This window comes from Triturus cristatus, chromosome 9 (assembly GCF_964204655.1).
Source record: "Triturus cristatus chromosome 9, aTriCri1.1, whole genome shotgun sequence".
NCBI lineage: Eukaryota > Metazoa > Chordata > Amphibia > Caudata > Salamandridae > Triturus > Triturus cristatus.
The window spans coordinates 614,082,941-614,110,391 of NC_140592.1; the positions used below are offsets into that span (position 1 = coordinate 614,082,941).

Consider the following 27,451-nt stretch of genomic DNA (forward strand, 5'->3'; position numbering starts at 1 on the left):
ATAACATTTGATGTTTCTTCTTTATTAATGTTTCAAAGATTTTTTGGCACACTGTTTCCACACCCAGTTTCTGTAGTGGCTCTGCGTTCTTGCACGTTAGGTTTCACAGAAGAAACTGACGTCCGTGTGCATTAGGGAACTTATGTGGCTCCACTGATGTCATATCCGGAGACGACATCACCGCGGAGCTGTACTACGCTGTCCCCCGGCATGCAGAGATACTGCTGAAAACATTTACGGGTTCTGTCTGGCGCCTGGGTAGAATTCAAAGTTAAGGAATCTGCTGCTAGACTGTGTCTCTACCAGATATAGCGTTGCCGAAGGTAAGTAACTTTTACTTTAGTGCCGCCTAAAACAGAACCAACTACTAACCATGAAAGTGGTGAGAGGATGTGGCGTAATGGCCAGAGTTGCAGACTTTGGAGCTGGGAAACCAGGTTCGAGTCTAGGCATTGACTCAACATCCTGTGATTATGGGCAAATTACTCCATTTCCCTGTGCCTACCAAAAATGAATGTGAATGTGTCCTTAACTAGGGTTCATGAAAAGCACTGGTGTTGATGATTAAGTGTTGGTGCTGAGCACCGGAAACCACCGGCCCAAATTAATCACTGCTTAGAGTATTGAGCTACGGTGTGGGTGCTTTCTAGTGCCAGCAGACTGCATTGAAGGGCACATTTGGTGCCCTCGTTGCAGACACCTGTTTGAACCAGTTCAGGAACCCTTGGTTCTCGCTCTGGTGAGAAACTGGACAAAGGACTGGGGAGTATCCTCCCCTCTGTCAACCCCTCCTCTGGAAGCGATCCCTGAGTTGTTCCAACCTTTTCCTTGGATATTTAAGGGCTTCCCCATGGGTGGGTCCTCAGATTTATCTTGGAACAAGACTCATCTTTGAAACCAAGACACTCTTCGACCATCTGGACACTTGGACTTCACTGGACTTCGCCTGGAACCAAGACTGCATCAAGGAAGACTCCTGCTGCTCCTGGTCTCGCTGTTCTACAAGTCGTCTTCTTCATCATCTGTGTCTGCTTCTTCCAGGTTCTTTGGCAGACATGTGGGCATCAAGGACACCCGAAGTAATCTCCCTTGGAGTGAAGGAGTCACTCCCCTGCATCTGCAGGAAATGCATCCAAGCTGACCGGTCTGCCGATCCTGTTGTCCTACAGACCTCCCAAGGCTCAGCAACATAAGTGGTGGGTCTGTGGCTCCCCAGAGGCCTGACCTGTGTTCCCTGCAATTTGGAGGACAGTATCCCTCGTCAAAGCCACTAAGACGGAGCCATTGAGCACCACGTTGACTTGTCATTTCAAAGGCTTGTTGGCTCTGCACTCCACAGATCTTTGGGCCACAAGAAGCTCCAGCTTCTTATCCCTCGAACAACAGCATCCTCCCTGCATGCCCTGCAATGTGGGCCTCCATCTTTGCTGAGCTGCCTGAGGTCCTCTTGCGACTCCTGTGCCTTTGTCCTGTGGGTCCTCTCGAGGGTCTTCTTTTGCTTTGGTGGGCTCCCCTGCTTACTTGGGGCTTGCTCCGACTCTCCTGCACGAGGTGAGTCCGTTTGACCTTGCTGGTCCAAACAATTGCATCTTTTTGTCAACGCCATTTGCGGCCTCCAAGGCTTGTTGCTGCTCCCGCCGGACACCAATCACCTGGACACAGATATCCTATGTGGAACAGCTTATGTACGGCTCCTAGTCTTCCAATCCGTCGCCAAGTCCTCACAGCTGGAGCAACAAAGTCCATGTGGACTCTTTTGAACTTCCTGACAAAGGCGGGCATTGTGCTTCCGTGCCTCCTGGTACCCTCTTAGTGGCATAACCTGTGTCCCCTCTGCTTGCAGGTTCACCTCTTCAAGAATCCGCTCTTGGAGTCCACTGGACCTCGCCACAGACTTCTGCGGAGGCATTTCTTTCCTAGTCTCCCATTGTCGTCTACTGGTGGTTCAGACTTCACTTCACCACCTTTTCACCCAACTTCCCTAGTGCAGGTAACCGGGTTTCTGGGGCATCACCCGGTGGTGTGGCTGTCCAACCTGCCATTCTCCAAAGGGTTTATTCGGGGTCCTCTGGGAAGGGTCCTTTTTCTTTAAAACTCCAACCACAACTTCTCCATTGACTTCTAATGAACAAGCAGCTGTGTTTCCACTCTGCACACAACCACCTTGGGGTTCCTGGGTGCTTACCTGGGTGGTTCCTGGTTCACCAAGCTCTTCCAATTCTATGGTCAAGTTCCGTTCTCTTTTGCAGTTCGCATTCCACTTATTTAGTATATGGTTTGGTCTCGCCCTGGAGACCAGTGTATATTTGTGCTATGTATGTGATTTCTTTGAAGTATTCTTATGTATTTTATTGGTATCTCTGGGCAGGACATATACCAAGTGATAGTGTTGTGGTAATAAATATCCTTATTTTTCGTAAACAATGTGTGGTTCTTTCTCATCTATTCTACACTATTAAATAAATGTGGTAAAACAAGGTGCTTTACAATTCTTCAAGATAAGCCTGAACACTGCTCTCAACAGCTATCGCTTTGAGAGATTTAAGGTTATCAAAGACCACTAAAATCTCCATAATGGTTGCCTGGATTACTGCAAGGTGCATCACTCCTTTAGGTGTGCACCGCCAGTCTCCTACAGAAGGCAATTGAATCTATTTTTCAAAACAAAAGGCAGCTGTGTCTTCATTGTCTCCAACATATGTCAACAGCCACTTGGTTGTAATTTCACTGTACTCTTTGTGTGACAGAAGTCTGATTTTCCAAAGTAGGTGTACATTTTTGGCTCTTGTACGTCCCCCCTCCTGATATGGGTTTGCTTTGGACCGGTTTTAAAGATGAGATCTCAAAAGGAAGAAGTACCCATTTAAGCAAATCACCTTCATTTCCCTTTTTCAAGTGGATGCTGTATTTCCACACAAATGTCTCATTGCCCTTCCACCAGCCCACATTTGAACAATTAAATAATAATTTGGTAATGCTTCTTCTGTCGTTCAACTCAACAGTTACTTTGGATTTTTTTATCCTGTTTAATAAGTACAGGAATTTGGTAGACTGTTACTACCATGGATTCCATCTTTCATCCCATAATTTCATTGACAGGGGTGCCACAATCTAGTTAATGGCTTGAATTATTTGAAGTTAGTATTTTTTATTAAGACGAATAGACACAAGTAATGTTGACAATATTCTAGAATGATAATGCAGTTTTTTAAGGTGGAAGAAGATGGACTTGGGCGCCTGGCATGATGTTACTGCGCTGTACATGGACTTTGTTTCCTTAACAGTGAATGCATTATTAAACCTTACTGATTGTCAATTAGTGACAAAGCAAAAGATCAGTCATGACACAGGTCTACGTAATGCGGCACCATTTTCTGCTGCTGGTTCTTTTCACAGGGAGCTATGACCAAAGCTTAGTGCATGTAGATTGGAAAAAGTGCGTAGTTTTGTACTTCTACAGACACAAAACAAGTTACTTACATTCTCTTATGTTTTCTTGTTATTCTGTAGCATATTTCTCAGCTTTGAAGCTCCCTAGGCATCAGGTTGGATCGTAAATACTTTTGGATTAATACCTTCTAGTTCCTTTAACATACATTGTTTGTTACATGTCTATTCCCCCACTCAGCTTTCAAACACCAATTCCACAGAGAGTGTTTTAAGATTTTTTATTCATGTTTATGTTGTATATCGCTTTCTAGAGTAATGTTTCATTGTTTTCTTGTGAGATTGTTAACATTGACATCTTCGAGTGCATGAATGTATAGTATCAGCCAGGGCTTTCAGTATCCAGCTACCCTATGTTGATCTGTGAGGCTGCAACCAGGGCCTTTTGTTAAGCCTTACATCAGGAGTGATGAACAAGTGGATGTCAGTTATAACAGAATAGTTATTAGTTTCTTGCTTAGGGTCACCCTGATCTTTTAGCTCACATTTCACATGGTTGTTTTTCTGTATTATTTGTTTAAGATGGTAGACTTTATTACAAATATAGGACCATCTGTCAATGCAGCACGTGACTACCCATGCATTGAGTGCTATAACAGAAATGTTTTTTTTTTTACTATTAGTCTATATTCAAGTGAAAGTGATACATAAATTATTCTAGCCACTTAGGCCCACATTACAAGCGACTCGTAATCCCGACTTTGCAGCCAACAGTTGTTTGTGCACAAATTGGGATTCCGACTAGTTTGCAAGATTAGCATGTACCCAGTGTTGGAGCATTTTCCAAGGTGATGTTGCCTTTCAGAAATAACACTGAAAACAGAATGAGGCCCTAGGTGTATATTGCTAGGCTCAAGCGAAGTTCCAGGGGACTTCCAAGAGATCCAAGCATAACTAATCACTTGCTTCAAAGCACATCTTTTGCCCAGTTTTGAAAAAATATCATTGTGAGCAAGGCTAATAATTTGGCAGTTAAGATGAAGATGTGGTGATTGGATTCTGTATGGCAACTTTTGTCATACAAGCTTTCAGGCTTTAAATAATGTTTTACAGAAATCTGATTCTGACACCACCATTGAGATATCTGTATGCTTTGCCTAACTTGATTTTTTTCAATGTAGAAAACCCTTGGGAAAATGACTGCAGACTTGACAAAGAACAAGGTTTCGAAGGGATCCAATCAAAAAGGTAATGTTGAGTAAATTGACAATTTTCTTCTATCGTGATCCAGACATAGTTCTTTTTCTGTTTTGTTTAATGTTTACTCCATATGTACAACTTCTGGTGGAATTGATGTGGCCCACACATGAATCTTTTACTGCAGCAGATGTCACAGGCACAGTTTTGTGTAGCAAAATAATAGTTTATCAAATATATTGTGAAAGATGAGTAAGTCTTCTATGGCAGGAATATAATTTGTTTAAGGAAAAGCAGAATAAAACAGACACGGACGTACGAGGACGTCTCCTACCAAATCTATTGATCGCATTGGCTGCACCCTATCATTTATTTCCACTGGCTGGTGAAGATAGAAGTTCTATGGCTTTCACAGACCACAATCTATGGATGTGAGTTTAAGGTGTCGGCTGACACCTCCCTGAAAACTGTTACAAAGTCGGACGTGCACAGTATAGGACCCAAAGTTGCTTGGCTGTCACCTTCCCCCTGTCCTGATGAAGACCCGCTTTTGATGCCTAATAATCTGCACTACTTTCAAGGGTCGAAACGTCGATGTTGTTGTCCGTTGGGATTTATGCAAGGAGTAGTGGACTTTCATGTGAAATATTGTTTGTGTGTAATATATATGTTATTTATGTCACCTATGTACAGCACTTTATCACATATCACTATCAGTCACTAACTGTACCACACAGCCACGGGCTCATTCGCCGTATGTGTGTCTTGTCATAGACAGCCTGTTTTCCATTGATTTGCATATATACAAATAAAAAGTAAAGAAACTTGTTCTTTGATACAAATTGGTTGCTTTTTCTTGGTGTGTTACTTCGCTATATGACTAAAGCATATTTTCTTTTTATGGATTAAGTACCCGTTGCAAATCAGTTGATCTCCCCGACAGAACCATTGTTTTCTTTAGTATTTTCAGAATAACCAATCACTAATTTGTACCGTTATATTTGAAATTGTATCCCATATGTATGTCCTGAAATTCTGGCACTAATCCAGACCCTGTGGCCCAACATTAAACAACCTTGTCTTGGAGGCAGATATTCATTAGAAAATCACTGTCCCTCTAGCTGAGTGAAGCCATTCACTTAGGGTTCCATCATTGGCTGCATGGAGCTTCAAAGTGAGGGAGACTTAACCACTCTTAGAGTTCCTAAAAGTTGTGACAGGCTGATGAAATCACTGAAATGCTTCTAGGGGTATAAGATGCCAATTTTCTGAAGCATAAACAAGACAAAATGAGAGGTTCTGTGAATGGGGCATCAGAAAAAATTGTCTCCTATCAGGATACAGCATTTGTTCAGTACCTGCAAGCTTGTTGATGGTGCTCAAAGCAAATACATATACAAATATTCAGATAAAAGATGCCCTGTCCTTTATGAAGAGTAACAAGTTGTATCTTTTTTGTTTCATTGTTAGGTGGAGGAGCTTAATTTGACATAACTGACTCTCACTCTAATTTCATGTTTCAGATTCTCACCAAAATGTTTAAAATTAACATGTTTAAATTCTGTTATACCCTTATTTTGGTATCTTTTTGTTAATATTATAACATTATGGGAACGCATATGGAGAACATGTCTTTATGAGCTAAATTTATAGATAAGTGTTAGCAGGAAGCAAATGTCAACTTATGATTTTTTACTTGTCTATCTGAAAACACACCGTTTTGAACTAGTCCATCTTTGAAAAGCATGGGAATGAGAAATTCCCCATGGGAGCCAGGGCCAGAGATCTGCCCAGTGTGCCACTCCCCTCCTCAACCCCCAGCCCGCCGCCACCACCTGCCCCAATGGCAAGTCATAACTTCAGACAAGTGGGGGCTCCAAATTGTCTGGCGGGGTTAAGCCCTTCCATATCTGAAAACCCTGCCACCCCGGCCAATGTCCTCAGATCAGCTGACGTAGGACCACCTCTCCCTGTTGTGCCTGGAAGTTCTGGCTCTTTTGGCCAAGGGAGACATCGAGAGAGTGCCAGCATCAGAAGTAGGTTGTGGTTGCTATTTCTGTTACTTTTTGGTACCAAAGGAGAACGGAAGTCTCTGCCCTGTCTGAGATCTAGAACAATCTCAATGCCTTTCATAGGAAGGAGAAATTATTCAAGATACTAACACATGCTCGTGTTCTGTCTGCGTAAGACCATGGAGACTGGATGGTAGTGTTTCACCTGCAGGACACCTATAGTCATATCCCTGTCCTTTAATCCCATCGGCGTTACTTGCAGGTCATGGTGGGCCAGAAGCATTTTCAGTTTGCTGTGCTCCCCTTTGGCCTCACCAGTGCCCTTCGGGTGTTCAGGTGAGTGATGGCGGTGGCTGTAACACATCTGTGGTCGTCAGGGTTTCCAGTATTCCCCTACCTCGAAGGCTAGCTGTTGAAGGAGGGCACCCCAGGCAATCGTCGCTCACCCCCATACTATGGAAAACTGTCTGCACTCTCTGGGGTTCACTATCAACATGTCCAAGTCGCATTGGACTCCCAACGGATTCCCTTTCGGACGCTCCCTTTCATCTGAACCATTATGGACATAGTGCAGTTCTACATCTTTCCTGCGGAGCGGAGAGTCCTGGACATTTGGGCTATTATCCCGATGTTTCAACCTCAATCCTGGATTTCAGTGAGACTGACTCTGTGACTTCTGAGTCTGATCGCACTGTGCATCGTGCTAGTGAGGCACGCTCTATACCATATGCAGGTTTTGCAGTGGGACCTGAAGTCAGGGTAATCTTTCCGACCTGTTCCAGATATCAGACAGAACTGCGAAAGATCTACAGTGGTGGCTGACGAACCGCCATTGGGTCAGTTTCAGACCTTGCTCCCATACCCGCCCAGATTACACAGTAGTGTCAGATGCATCACTCCTGTGCTCAAGGGAAGGCTGGTTGAGGTGTTCACAGACCACTCTACTGCCGTGTAGACTGTAACAAATAGAGCGGGGTGGGGTCATGGACCCTGTGTCAGGAGGCTCTGTGCCTCTGGACATGGCTGGAACGTCAGGACATTTTCCTGGTCATGCAACACCTGGCAGGATATCAAAAATCCCGTGCAGAAAAACGGAGCCATAGATACCTCGCAGAACCTAAAAGGGCAAGGTCATTCTACAAATTATTGCACCAAACACCACCAGGAGGACGATCAGCTCTTTTTTGGGTTTACTGGATCCAAGAAGCAATGCAGGAACTAACCATCTCCAGGTAGATTGTACTCTGCATAAAGATCTGCTATGTGTTGGGCAAGAAACAACCCCCTGAGGGCTTGCAGGCTCATTCCACCAGTGCCAAAGCTGCATCAGCTGCTCCTGTAGCCCCCGTTCTAGAGATCTGTCTTCCTGCTACGTGGGCATCCTTTCACATGTCACCATCTCACCTTCAGGAAACACCTCAAGACCAGGCTCTTAGAGCAGTTGCAGCCCCCCCCCTTTCAGCGCCTTGAGACCCTAACGGGTGAGTAGCGCGCTATATAAATGTTTTTGATTGATTGATTGATGTCTACAATGCACTACTTTCTCTACGGTAAGATCTGTCGTGATGGGCACTTTGTCCGTTCGATCCTCCACAACTGTTTGGTCTGAGCCAGTTCGCAGGCCCACCTCCAAAGAAGGCATTGCTTTGGTATTTATTTATTTTAAAGTAAGAATTCTGTAGCTAGAAGTCTCTTTCAGACGAATAAGTAACTTATCTTTGGCAATGCCTTATCTGTTAGAGAGACTGTGTAGCCACAGATTCCATGCCCACCCTCCCAACCTTCCTGTTCTGAAACCTGGACTTTGCCCACCTAACAAGGTCCTTATAGGCCCTTCGATACTGCACACTAGTCCAACAAAAACAAACAAAATCTGACTTGACTGTGTGCTTCTGGTGTATAAATAGACACTAACCGAAGTTAGAGCAGGGGTGGTGCTAATAAAGGCACCACTGATGTCACATCCGGCACGGACTAAGTCGTGAAGCTATTCGACACCACCTACTGGCACCCAGAGGTACTACTGAAGATTTTCTGGCTTCAGTCTGACGCCTGGGTAATATTCCAAGGTGAAGAATCTGTGGCTAAGAGTCTGTACAAGATATGGCGTTACTGAAAGTAAGTAACCTACTCATTAGAGCCTATTACCGGGCGTCCTAGACTTTTTTGATCTATGTATCCAGAGATGATCCTTCCATCAGATTGGAGAGGTTCATAATAGAAAAACCCGCATATCTCTGGAACGTAGGAGAAGGTTGATATCTGAAAGAAACACGTTAGTTAGATTCCTCACCTTAGAATATCCCCAGGCGTCAGGCTGGATCCGGAAAGAATTTTGTAGCAATACCCCTTGCGCGTCGCTAGGCGTCGTCTGCGGCTCCGCGTCCGCCGTTGGCGTCGTGCGCTGGAATGACGTCGTCGGAGTACTTAGACGCCGCCCTCGCGCACTGACGTCAGTTCTTCTTTTTTCCGCGCCAGATAGCGCCGATCCGGGAAGAGCTTACCCCTTAGTCAATTTTTTACTAAACTTTTTGACTCTTTTTGGTCTTCTGTCGACTCGACTCTGGTGCCGGTAGGATGCCTGGGTTTAAAGCCTGTGACTCCTGTCATCGACTGATGTCAGTGACGGACCACCATCGACGGTGCCTTTACTGCCTCGGGGCCGACCACGACGCGGAGTCGTGCCCCGATTGTCAGGCCTTGACCTCGAAGGCTAGGCGGGAGCGGTCCCGTAAGCTTCTCGAGCTTCGGCACTCGGCTCCGCGCCGCTCACGGTCCCGGTCCAGGAGGAGGTCCAAGGACCGGTCGCGGAGCCGCAGTCACCATCATCGCTCGTCGGGCTCGAAGTCTTAGGGTAAGTCGAAGCGATCAAAGAAGTCCAAGAGGCGACACCGCTCTTCGGACTCCCCTCACCGGTCGCGCGACTCGGCCGAGGGTCAGGGTGGTCCCACCCCCGCGACTCCGTCGGAGCCGCAGGAGCCGCGTCCGTCTCCATACCCGCCGGTCCCTGGGACTGACGCGACTCCGGCGGAGGTCAGTGCCTTCCTCTCGGCTTATCCGCGGGCTCGACTGGGCGACCTCGCGTGCTGGCGGCTCTGGACCCGGCGCCGTTGACGACTTTGGGCCCGACGCCGCAGGTCCCCGAGGGATCCAGGCCTAGATCTCTGTCGGCGCCGGTCGACCTCACGACGCCTCCTCCACCGACACCGGTTCCACCTCCGGCGCTGTCTCCGGACGACGCCGTTCCCCGGTTTAGCCCCTGTCCGGACCCGGCGCGGCGCCGCCCGGCGCCGCACCCGACGCCGATAGATGAGCGTTTCATCTACCATCCGGCTCCGATCATTCCTCCTGTTTATCAGTAATCAGATGACGGGGGCGACTGGGAGGGGTCTGAGGACCCTATGGCCATCCAGGGCCAACTTTCACAGGACTGGGCAGACGAACTGGGGGATGCCAGTGGTCTGGACACTTCACCGGACGCTGGTTTCATCTCTCATCCGACTGTGGCTTCGGAGGAAAGTGCAGCTTTTTCAGTGGTGCCGCGCAAGGCAGCTGAAGCCCTGGGGCTCGAGTTGCCTGCTGTGGCCGTGAGGACTAATATCCTCACAGAGGTGCTTCAACCGTCAGCAAGCTCCACAGAGCCTATGCTGCAGTTCAATGAGGCCCTCATCGACGTTCTGCAGGGCACTTGGTCCAAGCCCTCCACAGTTCCTCCTGTGGATCGGAACGTGGCCTGGCGCCACCGCCCTGCTCCGGGCGACCCCAGTTTCCTGTCCCAACACCCCACCCCCGAGAGCCTGGTTATCCAGGCCTCCACTTCCCAATCCTCCTTCCCGTCCGCTCCTCCGGATCGGGAATCCAAGAGGCTGGAACAGTTCGGAAAGAAACTGTTCTCTTCCCTGAGTTTGGGCCTGCGGTCTTTGAACACCGCTTGCCTCTTGGACCGTTTCTCCCACTCTCTGTGAAATGCGGTGGAGGACGTGCTGCCCCTGTGTCCGGAGGAGGCCCGGACACGTCTCTCCCAGGCACTTGCTGACGGGCGAGATGCAGCGCGACATGCCATACGGTGTGGACTTGACACCACGGACTCGCTGGGTAGGACGATTTCCACCACGGTGGCGCTCCGGCGCCACGCCTGGCTGAGGTCCACGTCTTTTTCGGGGGATGTCCAGATTACCCTCATGGATATGCCCTTTGATGGTGCTCGCCTTTTTGGTGAGAAGGCGGATAGTACGCTGGCTCGTTTTAAGGACTCCCGGGCTACGGCCACGTCCTTGGGTCTCTCGGCCCCACGGCCGTAAACTTCCGCCTTTCGTGGCCAAGGAAGGGGCGCCTCCTCACGTCCGCCTAGCCACCGGCCGCAGAACCATCCTGCACGCGGTCTCGGACGTGGGTTCCACCGTGGCGGTACTAGAGGACAACGCAGTCAGTCCACATCCACCCCGGCAGCATCCGCCTCAAAGCCCTCCTAGTCCGAGCTTTCACGCCCATTCCACGCCAGTGGGCAACCGAGTTAGCCATCACCTGCTCCACTGGCGCTCCATCACTTCGGACAGGTGGGTGCTACAAATCGTCCGAAGGGGCTACTCCCTCCCCTTCGAGATGACCCCTCCAGCCATGCCACCGCAGTGCCACCATATATCGGAGGATCACTTGAATCTTCTGCGGGAGGAGGTTACGGCCCTCTTGGCCAAAGAGGCCGTCGAGCGCGTTCCTGGTCCAGAAGTAGGCCGTGGCTACTATTCCCACTACTTTCTGGTTCCCAAGAAGGGCAAAGGGGGCCTATGCTCTATCTTGGACCTCAGGAGCGTCAACACCTTCCTCCGGAATGAACAGTTCAAGATGCTAACTTTAGCTCAGGTTCTGGCTGCCCTCGACCCTGGATGGTAGCGTTGGACTTGCAGGACGCCTATTTTCACATCCCCGTCCTGCCGGCCCACCGGCGTTACCTGCGGTTCACGGTGGGTCAGGAGCACTTTCAGTTCACCGTGCTCCCCTTCGGCCTCACCAGTGACTCTCTGGTGTTCACGAAAGTGATGGCGGTGGTCGCAGCTCATCTGCGCAGATTGGGGGTTCCAGTCTTCCCCTATCTCGACGACTGGCTGTTGAAGGTGGGCTCGCCCCAGCAAGTAGTCTCCCACCTCCAGACTACGGCCGACCTCCTGCATTTGCTGGGGTTCTCCATCAACGTGCCGAAGTCACACCTGAGACCCTCCCAGAAGCTCCTCTTCATCGGAGCGGTTCTCGATTCGGCGCAGTTCCGGGCTTATCTTCCGGAACAGCGGGTCCGGGATATTCAGGCTCTGATTCCCATCTTTCGGCCTCTATCCTGGGTTTCGGTCAGGTTGGTGCTGCGGCTTCTGGGGCTGATGGCCTCCTGCATCCTGTTGGTGCATTACGCCAGATGGCGAATGCGGGCTCTGTAGTGGGACCTGAAGTTTCAGTGGGCCCAGCATCGAGGCAACCTGTCCGACCATGTCTTGATCTCGGAGGGCACTGCGAACCAGTTGCAGTGGTGGCTCACGGACCGCGATTGGGTCAGCGGCAGATGCCTCTCCCTACCCCAACCGGTGCACGTAGTAGTGATGGACGCGTCCCTCCTGGGATGGGGGGACCATATGGGAGAGGCGGAGATCAGAGGACTCTGGTCTCCGGCTGAGGCTCAACTCCATATCAACCTTTTGGAGCTGAGAGCGATCCGGCTTGCACTGAAAGCCTTTCTTCCCTCTGTCCGGGGAAGTGTTGTGCAGGTGTTCAAGGACAACACCACCGCCATGTGGTATTGCAACAAACAGGGCGGGGTGGGGTCGTGGACTCTTTGTCAGGGCTCTGCGCCTCTGGACATGGCTGGAACACCAGGGCATCACCCTGGTGGTTCAACATCTGACGGACTCTCTGAACGCCAGAGCAGACAAACTCAGCCGCTGGTGCATGAGGGATCACGAATGGCGTCTGAACTCGGACGTGGCGCAAGGTCTCTTTCTGCAGTGGGGAGAGCCTTGGTTAGATCTATTCGCCACCGAAGAGAACGCGCAATGTCAGCAGTTCTGCACGTTGGAGTTTCCAAGGTGGCACTCGCTCGGGGACGCCTTTCGTCGCGAGTGGAGTTGCGGTCTGTTGTACGCCTTTCCGCCTATACCACTTCTGCCCAGAGTGCTGAAGAAGATCAGGCGCGACCGGGCCCAAGTTATCTTAGTGGCTCCGGATTGGGCACGAAGGTTCTGGTATCCCGAGCTACTCAGTATGTCAATCGATCCCCCGATACGACTGCCTCTTCAGGAGGACCTTCTGTCGCAGCAGCAGGGGACGGTCCTCCACCCGAACCTGTCCAGCCTCCACCTCCATGCGTGGAGATTGAGCGGCTGCAGTTGATGCCATTTGACTTGTCTCCTGAAGTTTGTGATGTCATTCTGGCAGCCAGGCGTCCCTCCACAAAGACGGTATACGCCTGCCGGTGGAACAAATTTGTGGCATGGTGCACAGCAAATGCTGTGGATCCACTTTCCGCCCCTCTTTCTGAGGTTCTCCTCTTTCTTCTTTCTTTGGCCCAGCAGGGCTCTGCTTTGGGCACCTTGAAAGGTTATCTTGCTGCAATCTCTGCATTCTTACGGCGTCCTGATCAGCCTTCTCTTTTCAAGTCCCCTGTTGTTTCACGTTTTCTCAAAGGCATTACTCACATGGTCCCTCCTGTCCCCTTCGTAATGCCTCAGTGGGACTTGAATCTTGTTCTGACCTTTCTGATGTGCGCTCCTTTTGAGCCTCTTCACAATTGTCCCATTCGTCTTCTGATCCTGAAAACTGCTTTCCTGGTAGCTATCACCTCGGCTAGACGGGTGAGTGAGCTCCAGGCTCTGTCATCTAAGCCTCCCTTTCTTTGTGTTCATCCGGACAAGGTTGTCCTCCGGACTCGTCCTTCTTTTCTACCAAAAGTGGTGACCCCTTTTCACATCGGGCAATCTGTCACGTTGCCCACCTTCTTTCCGCCTCCGCATCCTTCAAAAGAGGAAGAGAGGCTCCACCGTCTGGACCCAAAACGGGCGCTGTCCTTTTATTTGGACCGCACCAAACAGTTCAGGGTGGACGACCAACTTTTTGTTGGATATGTAGGAGCTAAGAAGGGGAAAGCGGTACACAAACGGACCACATCACGGTGGGTCGTGTTGTGTATTAAACTTTGTTACTCCTTGGCAAAAAAGGACCCTCCTGTTGGGTTGAGGGCCCATTCCACCCGGGCCACAGCAGCGACTACTGCCCTGGGCCGGGGGGTGCTCCTTGCAGGACATCTGTCAGGCGGCGACGTGGTCTTCACTGCACACGTTTGCCAAGCATTATTGCCTGGACAGCCAAGTCTGGAGAGATGGCTACTTTGGCCATTCTGTTCTCCAGGACTTTCTGGTGTGATCTTGGTTCGCAGACCCACCACCGGGTTGGTATTGCTGGGGTATCTATTCTAAGGTGAGGAATCTAACTAACGTGTTTCTTTCAGATGAACAAGTTACTTACCTTCGGTAACGATGTATCTGTAAGAAACGTTAGTTAGATTCCTCACCGACCCACCCATCCTCCCCGTTCTGCGAACTGACATCTAGGGTTAAGGCTATCCTTTTCAGGGCCCTAGATTTTTTGGCACCAGTGTCGGTCTCTTGCATGGCTCTGCGTTCCTGGTACGGAAAGCTATGTACAAGAACTGACAGCGCGCGTGGGCGGCGTCTAAGTACTCCGACGACATAATTCCGGCACTCGACGACGGATGCGGAGCTGCAGACGACGCCTAGCGACGCGCAAGGGGTATTGCTACAAAAATCTTTCCGGATCCAGCCTGACGCCTGGGGATATTCTAAGGTGAGGAATCTAACTAACTAATGTTTCTTACAGATACATCGTTACCGAAGGTAAGTAACTTGTTCGTTAATTCCAGCCACACAGGCAATGCTGACTGCTTGAAATAAAAGGATGCTCTGTTTGGGATGTATGTGCAAAACTGCAAAAGAAACTGCATAGATGTGTCAAAATTAAAAGGGTTTATATCCTTGAACAACATTGGAATTTCCAGACTTGGTAATTTCCTAGAGGGAGGCGAGAGAATCTTTTTTGTGCCCTCAGGCAGAGTATAATCTACACTAAAACCAATTATATAAATATTCACTGAAAAAAACAAACGTATCTGACTTTGAGTTTGCAGTCCTATCGGCAAGATGGCCGCTGACTGACCGCTCTGAGCACTAGCGCCGGCTCTCTCTCCTATAGTCCCTTCTAGCAGTCTTGCATAATGGCCTTTGGAGAGGGGTAATATGGATGGCTGGACTTACCCTAAAATTCTCCTGAAGGCTCGAGCGCGGAGCTCCGGGGGTCGAGGTCAGCTCACTTCCTGGCAGACACAGTTCAGCGTGACCCTCCGGCGGATTCGGCGGCTCCTACGGCGGAATCGCCTGCAGTTACAACTGCAGTTCAGAATGGCCCCTAAGACAACTAAGTGGTCAAAACGGTGAAATCAGACCCGAAACCAAAAGAGGTTAATGTGGCCGCTAGAACCCGCCTGCGAGCTGCTGCCAGCGGTGATGGATCAATGCGGCAGCAAACTGTAGCGGAGGCGTTCGGAGCTATCTCGGCTATGCACAGTTCCGAGCTCGCTGCTTCTGCTGCCCAGGCTATCCAGGCTTCTCCGAATGTCCCTGGGGGGGGGGGGGGGGGGGGATGGACGAACCCACAGGACGCCGGCACGGCCGTGGATGTCCCAGGCTACAACCCAGCCGGTATCAGCGCTGTCATTGAAGAGGTGGATTCTCGTCAATGTAGTCCTATGCCCCATTCTGCTGGTGTGAAACCCGGATCGACGATGAATGGTGCGATGAGTAGTGCACTTGGAGCGCGAGGCCGAAACCTTGATACGAGTGGACTGGGGAGAGGGGATGAGATCTACTGTGGCTCTCCAGGACAGGTAATGGCACAAGCAGCAAATGTCCGACTTAATGAGGAGAACTCCTCGCTAGTGGAAGATTGTACCCCTAGCATAACGGCCAAGGCAGCTGCAGGTTCGGAAGGTGCTAAACCTGTAGGCACCGAGCGGGAGTCTGTTAGTGGTCGTGGCAATGTTAACCATACAGATAATGGTCCCCTGTCAGCAAGTATGGACACAGGTCTCTCAAGGCCAGACTTTGTGTGTGTAAATAGCTTCTGACACAGGTACCGGACCCTGCACAGACTTCGGCACAGCCGGTTGGGGTGGAGAGTGCTGGGAGTAATGCCAGCAGTGTATCTAGCGGTCAGAAAAACCACAATTCGTTATGACTAAGTGCTCCTCTGGTATCCCCAGAAGGGGATACTTTTTTTCATTAAACGATGAGTCTAAATCATCTGTGCCTAGTGGTTATGAAATCTCAGAGGTGGGGTAATCATCTGCAACACAGAAGACGCAACGCAGCTGGTCTGCCAATCCAAAACGCCGGGCTAAGTCCAAAACGAAATCTATAGACTTAACTACCCGCAAACTTTAATGGGATTATTCGGCTGCAACTTTATCTCTGGGCACAGCCTGTGGATCAGACATGCGACATTCAGTGCAAAGTGACGGCGCTTCTCTTCATAATCCGGAAACTACTGCTCCGTCTCCTACTCTGGAGTTGCTGTATGCCACTCTTAAACAGATGCAGGGGGAGGCAAGACAAGAAAGCAGAAGATCTTCGCAGGCCACCAAAAACTGCAGGGGGCAATTCGGAAAATGAACAAGGTTTGCTCGGACATGACCACACGAGTAACACAAGTAAACGAAAGAACTGCCACCGTGGAGACAGAGGTCGATAAACTACAGGCTTTCAAGGCTTCCCAGGTAAAGCAGTCTCTGGATGTATGTTGGAAACTTGAAGAATTCGAAAACCGTCAGTAACGCAATAACGTGCGGCTGCTTGGACTGGAAGAAAATGTGGAAGGGGAGAACATTATGGCTTTTGTTATTAAACTGTTGAAAGGTGCCTTCCCTGATCTCGCCCACTGGAACTGGGAGATGGAAATCCAACGGGCTCACTGGATTCCATTAGTCAGGAGAGCGCAAGCCAAAAATTAGGGGGAGCGCCCTAGAGTTATCTTGATTTTTGTTGCCAACTTTTTGCTAAGGCAGGCAATAATAGACCGTGCTAGACTTGACTCAAAACGGACCTTTGAGGGGCATACCTTATTTGCTCGGCCCGATTTCTGCCACACGACGGTCGAGCGGAGGTGGAGATTACGGCAGATGATAACCCCGTTTCAGGGGGAGGGTTGTGAAGTCTTTTTGTTGTTTCCTGCACGGTTGAAAGTTATTATCAAGGGCAGAGCTAGAATGTTTTTCTCTGAAGTTAAGGCTCAAGAATATCTCAATGAGCTAAAAGAAATCAGGGGACAATGAGGTACAGGTTCTCTCACGCAAAGGGGTACTGCCGCTGCTAATTAAGGTCTATAATTATCTATCTGTGATATAAAATATGATATAAAGTATGATTTATCTGCTGGCTATTTAGTTGGCTATATAAGCTTCATTAAGGGATTGAATTATCACGATATTACTAGGGGTGATGGATAAAAGGGGTAAGTTCACTCGGAATTAGAGGTTTGGGGAGGTGGAGGGTAGTCGGCACTGTCTGAGATGTGTATTCAGCGGTCACATATAGGTCATGCCAGACCTATTTGCCTGTAAGGGGTGCAGGGGGGTGGGGGAGGGAGGGTGGCAGTCAGGGGGTGGGGTGAGGCACGAGATCAGCACAAATTTGTTTTGTATACTTTGAGAGGCGGGGGATCTAGTTGGATATTTGGAGTCAAACTACATCTAGAATAAATTCAGAAAGAATAAGACCAAGCTTGGATGTATTAAGAAGAAGCAGGGTGGGGTTTAGTGGTAAGAATTGTGGAAGGAAAATACAATGACTTTACGAATAGGCACTATTAACGTCAATGGATGAAATGATTTAAATAAAAAGAAAAGGGCTGCAATTATGCTAAAATCGTTACATATAGATATTCTTTGTCTTCAATTGACGCATATAGAAGGTAATAGAAGTCGTATCATGGAAAAGTTGAGATACGAGCTTTATGCCAAATTTGGTGTAATCCCGGACAGCAGTTCGGGCTGTAGCCATGTCTAAAGTTCCTATGGAAATTAATATGGGGAAAACGTGTTTTGGGACTCCCCCCTGTTTCTCAGCCCCTGCTTGATGGATCACCCCGAAATTTTAAAAACAGCAGCTGCAGTTAGTGTCAAATTAGATTTGAAAATTTTGTGAAGATTTGTCAAACAACACCAAAGTTATTGGCAAATGAAAAACGCTCTTCCTATGGAAATTACATCCTAACTGTAACTACCGCCAGTAGGTAATATTCAATCTGGGAATGCTCTGCAGGCTGAGGGTCTGGGTTGGACAGAGCGCCCCGACTTCAATCCACTAGAAAATAGAATACTATTAGGAGAGATAGGGGCAATATCTACCACATATAAAACCCTAATGACGGATGGGCTTCAGAAGTTGAAGGCCAACTGAGAGGTAGACATGAGAATAATGGAAAAACAGTGACTGGGAAGCAGCATGATACACTCCAAAGAAATAGCAATCAAGGCACGCCTAAGACTGGTACAGTTTAAATTCCTCCACTGGTTCTGTTTTAATAGAAGTAAACTCTATTAAATGGGTAGAGCTCTGTCAACCACCAGTATGAAATGAGGAAATGAGGAGCCTACTTTCATTCCTTCCGTGTGGCAATTAATAAGACACAAGACTACTGACAGGCTATACTGTGAGAGTTGGGCTAAATATTAGAATGCCCAGCCTCAGTTTGGTATTCTGGGAATTTCAAATGATGCAGACTTGCCAAGAAGCAAACACATGTTTTGTATGTTGGTTGCAAAAAGAGACTTGGTGAGGATATGGGACGAGCAAGCCTTGTCATCCATCCAAGAATGGCGGGCCAGGATGAATATTTATAAGGGGACCAAAAATGTATTATACAAGAGCAGGGCTTGTTCTCATAAAGTCCTGAATATTTGGAGGAGGTGGAGACATTTTTATAGACTGGAGTGTCCCGGCGATGATTGAGGCAGTGATGAGAACGCAAGAATACCTCAGAAAAGGGCCGAAGTTTCCCTGATGATTACTGTTCTGATCATATCTGTAATATCGCCCAATGTGATATGTATACTCTATTTCAAAATGTATGGTCTCTTGAGCATTGTTAATAATAAGACTTTAAAAAAAAGAAAAGGGCCTAAGTTAGAGGATTGCGCGTTGTGTGACTGTTGCACCCTTTACGCCACCAAACGTGATCAGAAAGATGTACCCTCAACGGTCAATTAATGTTTCTGTACTCCATGTGGGCCAAAACGAGAACTGATAAAAATAAAATTCATAATTCCTACCAACTTTGGTTCATACCTGGTCTAGGAATTAGACTGCGGTAGATTTAAGTTAAGGTGTCTTGTGTTGAGTATTATCAAGATTTTTGATGTTTTGCTTTCAGTTTTGTGAATTAAAATGATGATATTAAAAAGAAAAGTTTTCCATGGGGTGAACTTTTTGCAGCTGTTAAATTGACACCTTTCAGATGCTGATTGCTGTTTTTAGGTGTTAAACTGGTACTAATGAGTTAAAACATTTGCCCAAATTATATTAACATAATTTGTTTTGGTATTTTTGCCTCAAAATGCAATCAACCATTTCATTGAATTTAGGCCTCAATTTCCACAAAATTCCAATGCCCCTAAAATGTTTCAACGATTAGGAGAACTGTATCGTGAGCTTTTTGAAGCAAAGACATCTCACAGGTGTCTAACTTTGATTGCTAATGCCGAAACTCCAGTGGAAGTGACTTAGGTTTACATTTGGCGCCACAGTAGCTGTCACATCCATTCCTATTTTTGTCTGTCTCACCTAGTAGAATTTGAAGTCTCCAGGAATTTTCTGAGCATCTTTTGTCAATTTTCACTGTAACTATATACTTGGATTATGCCCTTTGAAAAATGCTGGTGCCAAAAATTGGTTACTGACTTGCACTCTAGGTTGTTAGTAATTCTATGGACTTGCTTGACCCTTGTGTTCTGATGCATCCAAAGGCTAAGGTGAAAAGAAAAGTTAAATTGTTTATAGCCTCTGTGAAGGAAACAAGCTTCCGGTCTCATGCCAGAACACTTTCAATAGCTGATCAATCAAAGGGACGAAAGAGCAATACAAGTATATAAAGCACAAAAGGTTCTCACACTTCATCCTTCTATGAACATAAAGGAAACAAACATTTTCATAGCAATAGGTCTCGCGGTTTTTTTTAGAGTTAGAGATGTTGGCATTGTAAATGGCAATGTTTTTTACCTATGAGTTTTGGTGTGAAGTGTGGTGGGTGTATGAGCATAGATGCAGCTGCAGCACTGTCTAGAGGACTTAGAATGATGAATTACCCCGGGGCCAGAGAAGCAGCTGCAGTACTGTCTAGAGGATTTAGAATGAAGAATTACCAATGAGACCAGAGAGGCAGCTAGCAGCACTGTCTAGACGACTTAGAATGAGGATTTACCAATGTGACCAGAGAAGCAGCTGCAGCACTGCCTAGAAGGCTTAGAAGAGGATTTACCACCGGGCCCAGAGAAGTAGCTGCAGCACTGTCTAGAGGACTAAGAATGAAGAATTTCCAATGAGACCAGAGAAGCAGCTAGCAGCACTATCTAGAGGACTCCTCCCAACAATTTACGGCATTGTGCTACTTTTAAGAACTGCTGCGAAGACTGCTCATTTCAAACAAAGCGCTGCACTTAAATAGTTTCACTGGCTTGGACTTTAAAAGCTCCCGTTTAAAGAAATCCCAGTTTGCAGGTTCTCTCTAAAAGCCAGTCGTGTGGGGCTTTTAAATTCAAACGGATCTCCGAATGCAGATTATTTAATGGCGATTTCTTCATGCACAGAGTCTCTTTAACAGGAAATCGCTCTCGGTCCTCCTATGTGATCCTTTCAAACAGTTCATCGCCTGCCGGTACTTTGGTAAAATCCTCCATAGAGTGATCGTATTGCCTGCAACCTTTTTCAAATATAAAACTGAAATCATAAGCGATTCCTAAGAAACATGTGAAGGGCAAGTAAAAGTTGCTGGTTTGAGTGCAGCACAGATGGCTGCAGGGGGCACAGCGGAGGAGGCGTGCCTCTCAAGGCCCGAGGGGTGGGATCTACTCAGCCTGGGCCACACCTTGGGCATACAGGGGCCAAATCCATCCTCGCACTGGTATGTGCAAAGGAGATGAAGAACCTGCTCCCTGAGAGCTACAAAGGGACAAGACGGAGCAGTGCTTCACAGCAAAGCTGGATGAATTTGCGATGGCCCACGCCCATTCGTCGTTCTCCCTCTGTTACTTTTGCAGGTTTGTTACACGGAACAGAATTTAAGCATATTACTGTAAACAGTTAATGGTCATTGTGTTCCTGATGGCGGCAAGCACATTTAAAATAAAATACTCATCCGGTGATGGTTTCAGATGAAGTCAGGCTAAAGATGACAACCTTCCACTAGCAGCTGAATCGGTGTGTTCACACATGGTCCTTTGTTCTGCAAATAACATCTGCACAGAGGAGGGCCAAGTGTCTGGCAATGTGATTCCTGAGTTCCTTAATGTTGTGTCCACATAAAAGCACTGAAACTGTGAGGGCACAGCGTGCGTATCCCTGCTCGTTCCCAAGGCAACCCTCCATGGAAGTTAACTTCTAAGGAAAGGTGGGGCATGAAACACCCATCAGCCATTACCGTACTCACATTTTAAAAGGACAGACAGACAAGCCAATCATAAGCAAATGAGGTGTCCGACTCCACAAAGTAAAGATAACAGATCGCCTACAGGGCAAGTGCTGTTTAGGTTCGACCTAAAAAGGGGAATGTGTGCCTGGTGTGTGTGTGTTGGGGGGGGGGGGGAATTCCTACTAAGAGCCTTTTTTAAATGGAATTAAGTGGTTGGGTTTTACAGGATATATTTACTTCAAAATCTTGAATGAAAAATTATCACAATGGGGCCTTTTGCTGCACAAGTGGCAAGAAACATTAGGAGCATGCCAGGAAATACCCCAAGCTTAAAACTGGTATGTTAGCAAAATGCTCTGCAACCCCCAAAAATAAGCACAACCAGTCACCCACAAAAATAGGCACCACAAGTGTTTCCTACCTTCCTACCTGTAAAGCATCTCTGCCAATGGCCAAACAGGAGGTGACATCATACATGCTAAATACTGAAAAAATAAAATGCCGAAAAAATAGATCCATCTATTGCATTTCACATTTACACTTCTGTATTAGCCAAAGACATACCAATAATATTTCAGCAAAGCAAGGCCCGATCCATACCAGGGAGCCTCATGATAACTCTGGCATGTTAGGAGCTGTGTTCATGCCCCTACTGCAGAGAAATATGGGTACAACTACCATGCCATGTGTTCACAACATGACTGGCTTGCTCTGCAGTGCCACAGATGGAAATAATGCTTCAAAACAACCAATAGAGAAATTCTTTGACTCACAAATTGCCCCATGTTAATAGGGTGAGTATGAGTCAGACCCGCTGGGCCAGGCTTTGTAGTTTCATAAGTAAGGCCCTACAAGTCCCACCCTGCCAAGTATGGATGGCTGAAAACGCAGAAATTGCTGAACAGCAACCTCATGGAACCATTTCACAGCTACACAATTTAGTTTGTGGAAATCACATTTGTGACCAATGAGTTAGACACACGAAAACTGCAGCATGTGCGTTAGCCCACCTCCATTGCTCTTTCATAGTCCACAGCACTGATTCCCTCCATTGTCCCCAAATCCATTTTGTAATTACTTTTTACTGGTTCAGGAAACACATCAATTCCTGTTTCTCAGATAAGTACTTTTATTCTTGTGATTTTCCCTATTTTCTGAGGTATGGTTTGACTGATAAAACAGCAATTTCGGATTCAGAATAACATGCATACATATTATGCAGTGGACTTCATATGGGCAGCATTCTCATATTTAGTCTCTTCAAATGATATAATAAACGTTGTAAAATGTTTTGAAGCATCCCTGGTGCTGCTTTGTCAGCTGTAGCTATAGGACAAGCATTCCGTAGTGATACTGTATTTTCAGCTTAAAAAAATATAACACATGAGAAAGCCATCTAGATTTTTACTCTGGCTTTTTGCATACAGTATTCATGCTGTTCTGTAGGATTCATTTCCTGTTTGTGATGTGCAGGCCTTTGCTTCACAATTTTTCTGAGCCTTTCTTTCACTTCAAAGCTGCTTTTGATGAGAATATGCTTATTGGAAAATTAAAAGGCATTATTCTCCTTCGCAGGTTTATATAGTCTGGGCATGTTTTATTTGTAGAGTTTGCTGCTTCATAGTATTTTCACCCCATACACGCGTGGCAACAGTTACACACTTCCAGCAATACATATTCATCGTTAACTCATGTTTCGTGTTTACACGTTGCCATCTTCGTGTGACACATGTTCAATAACCGTGGCAAGTCCAAAAAAGGAACAGTTATCTACAGCACACGTCTGCAAACAGATGTGTTTCCTAAATGTATGTTTCATGTCAACAGCATGCCAAATGTGCCTTCCTTGTCGTGGCATATCCTTGCTCATGTTTGTGTCACTCATGTGACAGAACAAGGGTAGGCAAGAATGGTGTACTTTAATTCAAAGTAATTAAACATACCGAATATTCACGTTTTCCCTGGTGCTAATTCCGACTTCATCCTGCATGTGCAGCCCCACACGCATTACAAAGGATTTAATGAAACATGAACATTTTCATACAATATGAACGACGTCAATCAGTGTCAGTTGATATGGCCGGAAAATGATGTATGAAGCAGAGCTCAGCGAGCTGCTCACACCTGACCTTTACGACAATGAGAGATGTCTGCTGTGCGGTGCACAGCGCCAGGGCGAGATTGTTATGAGTGCACCGTGCAGGCAGTATATGTATATGTATATATATATATATATTCACTGAAAAAACCATAGGTTTCACACATGTTATAGTTAGCTGTACATTTTACTGATAAAAAACCAATGAAATTCCCCCGTTATCGTTACTGTAGGCAACTATAACTCACGCGACCGTAATCCTCTGCTGATGCTAATACTGTATTTAGACACTTATTTGCCCATGTCTTCTTCCATTAAATTTTAGCTATACATATATTACAAATATTTTTTTTTCATAAAGACACATATGTCATCAGCAGAGGATTACGGTCGCGTGAGTTATAGTTGCCTACAGTAACTATAACGGGGGAATTTCATTGGTTTTTTATCAGTAAAATGTACAGCTAACTATAACATGTGTGAAACCTATGGTTTTTTCAGTGAATTTGCAAGGTTTTTTAAATGCTAATTCCTAACTATAACGTGTGTGAAACCTATGGTTTTTTCAGTGAATTTGTACGGTTTTTTAAATGCTAACTTACTTTGCGCCATTCGTGGCGTGCGCGCCCACTTAACGCAGTTCGTTCCGTGCGCGCACGGTGCGCTTCGCGCACCGTGCGCTTCGTGCACCGCGCGCCCACTTTACGCAGTTAGTGCCATGCACGCACGGTGGTCACGCGGTGCGCTGCGCGCACCGCGTGCCCACATTATGCGAGATGGGCCATGTACGCACGATGCGCTTCGCGCACCGTGCGCACATGGGGGACATATTATGTGCATCGTTGTGAAATGTTTTGCTTATTAATTTCAATTATTTCATAAGCCATGCACAAATGGTGCCCTTCGGGCACCATTTGCACATGGGGTGGGGAGAGTGTGGATACTTTTTAAAAAAAAAAAAATTTTTTTTTACCGTACGCGTACGGTAAGCGTAATCGGCGATTTTTCGAAAAAAAAAAAATTTTTTTTTTTGGCCTTGTGGGTTGTTTGGGGGCCCGTATATCATTGCTGGGTGATTATTATTTCAATATACTGCCCCTTTACCCATTTTTGGGCTTCATTTATGCTGCCCTACTCAGAGTGCGAGAGAGAAAATGGCGGCCGCCGCTTCCTGGTTTCGGCCGATTCGAATGTTTACTAAGATCTAAGAGCCAATCAGAATCGCGCTCGCGCACGTCACCGTACGCGTACGGTAAGCGCACCGTAAGCGCACCGTAAGCTGGCTCAGATATATATATTGATTTAAAGGCTATTTTCTCAGAATCTACTGAACAGATTTACACCAAACCTACAAAAGGTACTTCCTTGACCTGAGGACTACCTCTCTGCCAAATTTCAAGTAATTCTGTTCAGCCGTTCGGGCTGTAGCTGTGTCTAAAGGTCCTATGGAAAAATGCATGGGAAAAACGCGTTTTGGGACCCCCCTTTTATCTCCGCCCCCGCTTGAAGAAACCCCCCGAGACTTTCAGGGTAGGAGCGGAGCGGAGCGCCCCACCTATTTTGAAAAATTCGCGAGGATTCGTCGACCGGCGCAAAAGTTATTCAAAATAGAATGTTGCGGATTTCCTATGGAAACGTGGTCCTAACTATAACTACCTACTGGCGACCGCCAGTAGGTAATATATATATATCTATATCTATAGTGCAAACTCACAGCGCTTTACATGGGGGCCCTGACGGTTAGAGTACACATGGTTGGGTTGATTTCTTTTGGGGGTGAGGGTGGGGGTTACCCTCCTGACGCCGTGTCATACAAAGGGTGTTTAGTGGCAGCGTGCATGTGGTGTCCTTATTCATGAGGCAGAGGGAAATAAACAAAGCCTTAACTCGCAGTGGAGTTCAGCTTTGGGGCATGACTCCAGTTACAACCCAAACAACAAAGAGGAGCAGCAGGGAGTGCACGCCATGATGTTGCCTCCTATTTGTTCAGCTTGCCTGAGGCATGGAAGTCTTAGTGCGAAACGTAAACGCGGAGTCTGGGAGGCTCAGATCAAAAAATAAATGCGGCGTCACTGACAGAAAAGTGATGGTTCATTTAACAAGCCATCACCTAAAGGAAAACAAATGGAAAGCACGAAGGACGGAAAGCCTGTGTGGCGTTGAGGCAGAGAAATGGAAAGTAGTACCCAAACGAAAAACATTAAACATCTAAAAGTTAAGGATGTCGTAGTTGGTCGGTGCTGCATGTAGAAAACCGGAAACCAGAAGGCGGGACAAAGACGGCGTATTGCCCATCGGGAAGCAACCATTTCTAAATGACACTAACCAAGACAAATAAAAAGCAATCAGTGAGTAATGGGTAGAGTTCACCTACTAAAGCATACACAATAAGTCGCTAAGCGACAGCGCAAGCACTGTGCGCTCGACCGAAAAAAGAACAGATTAAAAAAATGTATTGTAGTGGAAACCCATCTTAAAAAACATCCAGCCTAAACATGAGATTTCCCATTGCTGTTGACTCAGCTGAACAAGTCCATTCTTTCAGAAGGCCATGCTGATCATATTTTTCTCAAAGAGATCGTCTTGGGTGTCCTCAGAAGTTTATACAGTTCTTGTGGCACCTTAAGTGTCATTTGACCATGTGTCTCTGCGAGTTTGGTGTGCCAGTCTCATTTATAAGCAAGACTTTGCCTTCTATTATGATGCCAGTGCTAAAAAAAAAAACATAATGTACATCAGACACATTGCCCGGACTGCAACCAACAATTTTGACTTATTTTTAGAAGCTACACCTATGCTCTTCAAACCTCAAAGTATCATTTTCAGCATGAAGATACAGGTACTTTATTTCCCTTCCATATCCACATTTCACCATCACATGCAAAGGATACCAACATGCTAACTAAAGAATTTTCACAACTCTGCTAAAGAGGGATATCATTATGCAATCTATGGACCTCCCCATGCCAGAGATATCGACAAATTGCTAGCATTAGTCCGAGGATGGGCGCTACCAGAAATTACATCTATTGTGCAGGGTACACACAACCAAATATCACCACCATTATGCCATGGATGCCATTAATTATCACCATTACATTAGGGACAGTATTTTTTATAAGCTAGGAATCATCATGCAAGGGTTGTCCGTGATATTTTTTTTATTAAAAGTATCTTCATCACACATTCAGCCGAATTGGCTTCGTTGCCCCTCATATTGCCATGAAATTACCATCATTAAGTCAGTGTCAGAATACCAAGGATCCTAAAGAATACTAAGAATTACCACTATTGTACTGCACACAGCTTCATGCTGGGTTGCATATCATCATGCCACTGATGCTCAGATATGTCAAGAATTGCAACGAACCGTAATGCCATAGAGGCCGTCATTATGCCACAAACTACCATACTTATGTTTTTTGCAAGCTTTATGGCAGCGTGGGCGCCATCATGTCATGGACATCCACCGTATGCCAAGAATTACAATCATCATTCCAGGGGTGAGCCTATTTATACCAGAGCTTACTCTCTCTGCAAGGGGCACCTTGATGACCTGTGCAGCTGGAGAGACTTATGGTGCCAATAGAGACGTTTACCTGCAGATTCCTCACCTCACGAATGCTGCCAGGCACCAAAATGAACCTATCATTGCGAAAACCATGACTTTGGCGTAGTTCTACAAGGTTTGCATTCTCACCCACGAGTGACAAGAGTGAAATTAGTTCAGTGCACCAGCGCAGAATGTGAAATACAGGTAATTGTAGCCTTACAGTACTCCACCTAATACATTGTTGAAGTAGTTATTGCTTTTGGGTTATTAACAATCCCTATAAAGGGATCTGGGGCACTGTGGTAACAGAAACAAACCTATTTCATTATTCCAACTAACTAACACATACACCACACCACACACTTTTAAACAAAAGCATTTGTTATGACCGGAATAACTTGCCTCTCTGCACATCTAAAACAACTGCACATGATATCATAAAAACAGCAAGAAGGCATGTTGTGAGCAACA

At 46.7% G+C, this 27,451-nt stretch overlaps 1 protein-coding gene across 1 annotated transcript in view; it reads left to right on the plus strand.

Annotated features, from left to right (window-relative positions):
• WDR62 (WD repeat domain 62) overlaps nt 1-27,451 on the plus strand; it is a 699,214-nt gene that overhangs the window by 554,590 nt on the left and 117,173 nt on the right. Inside the window, exon 28 of the mRNA XM_085625650.1 lies at nt 4,569-4,635. Coding sequence (XP_085481776.1) covers nt 4,569-4,635 — 67 coding nt within the window. The remainder of the gene's footprint in view (nt 1-4,568; nt 4,636-27,451) is intronic.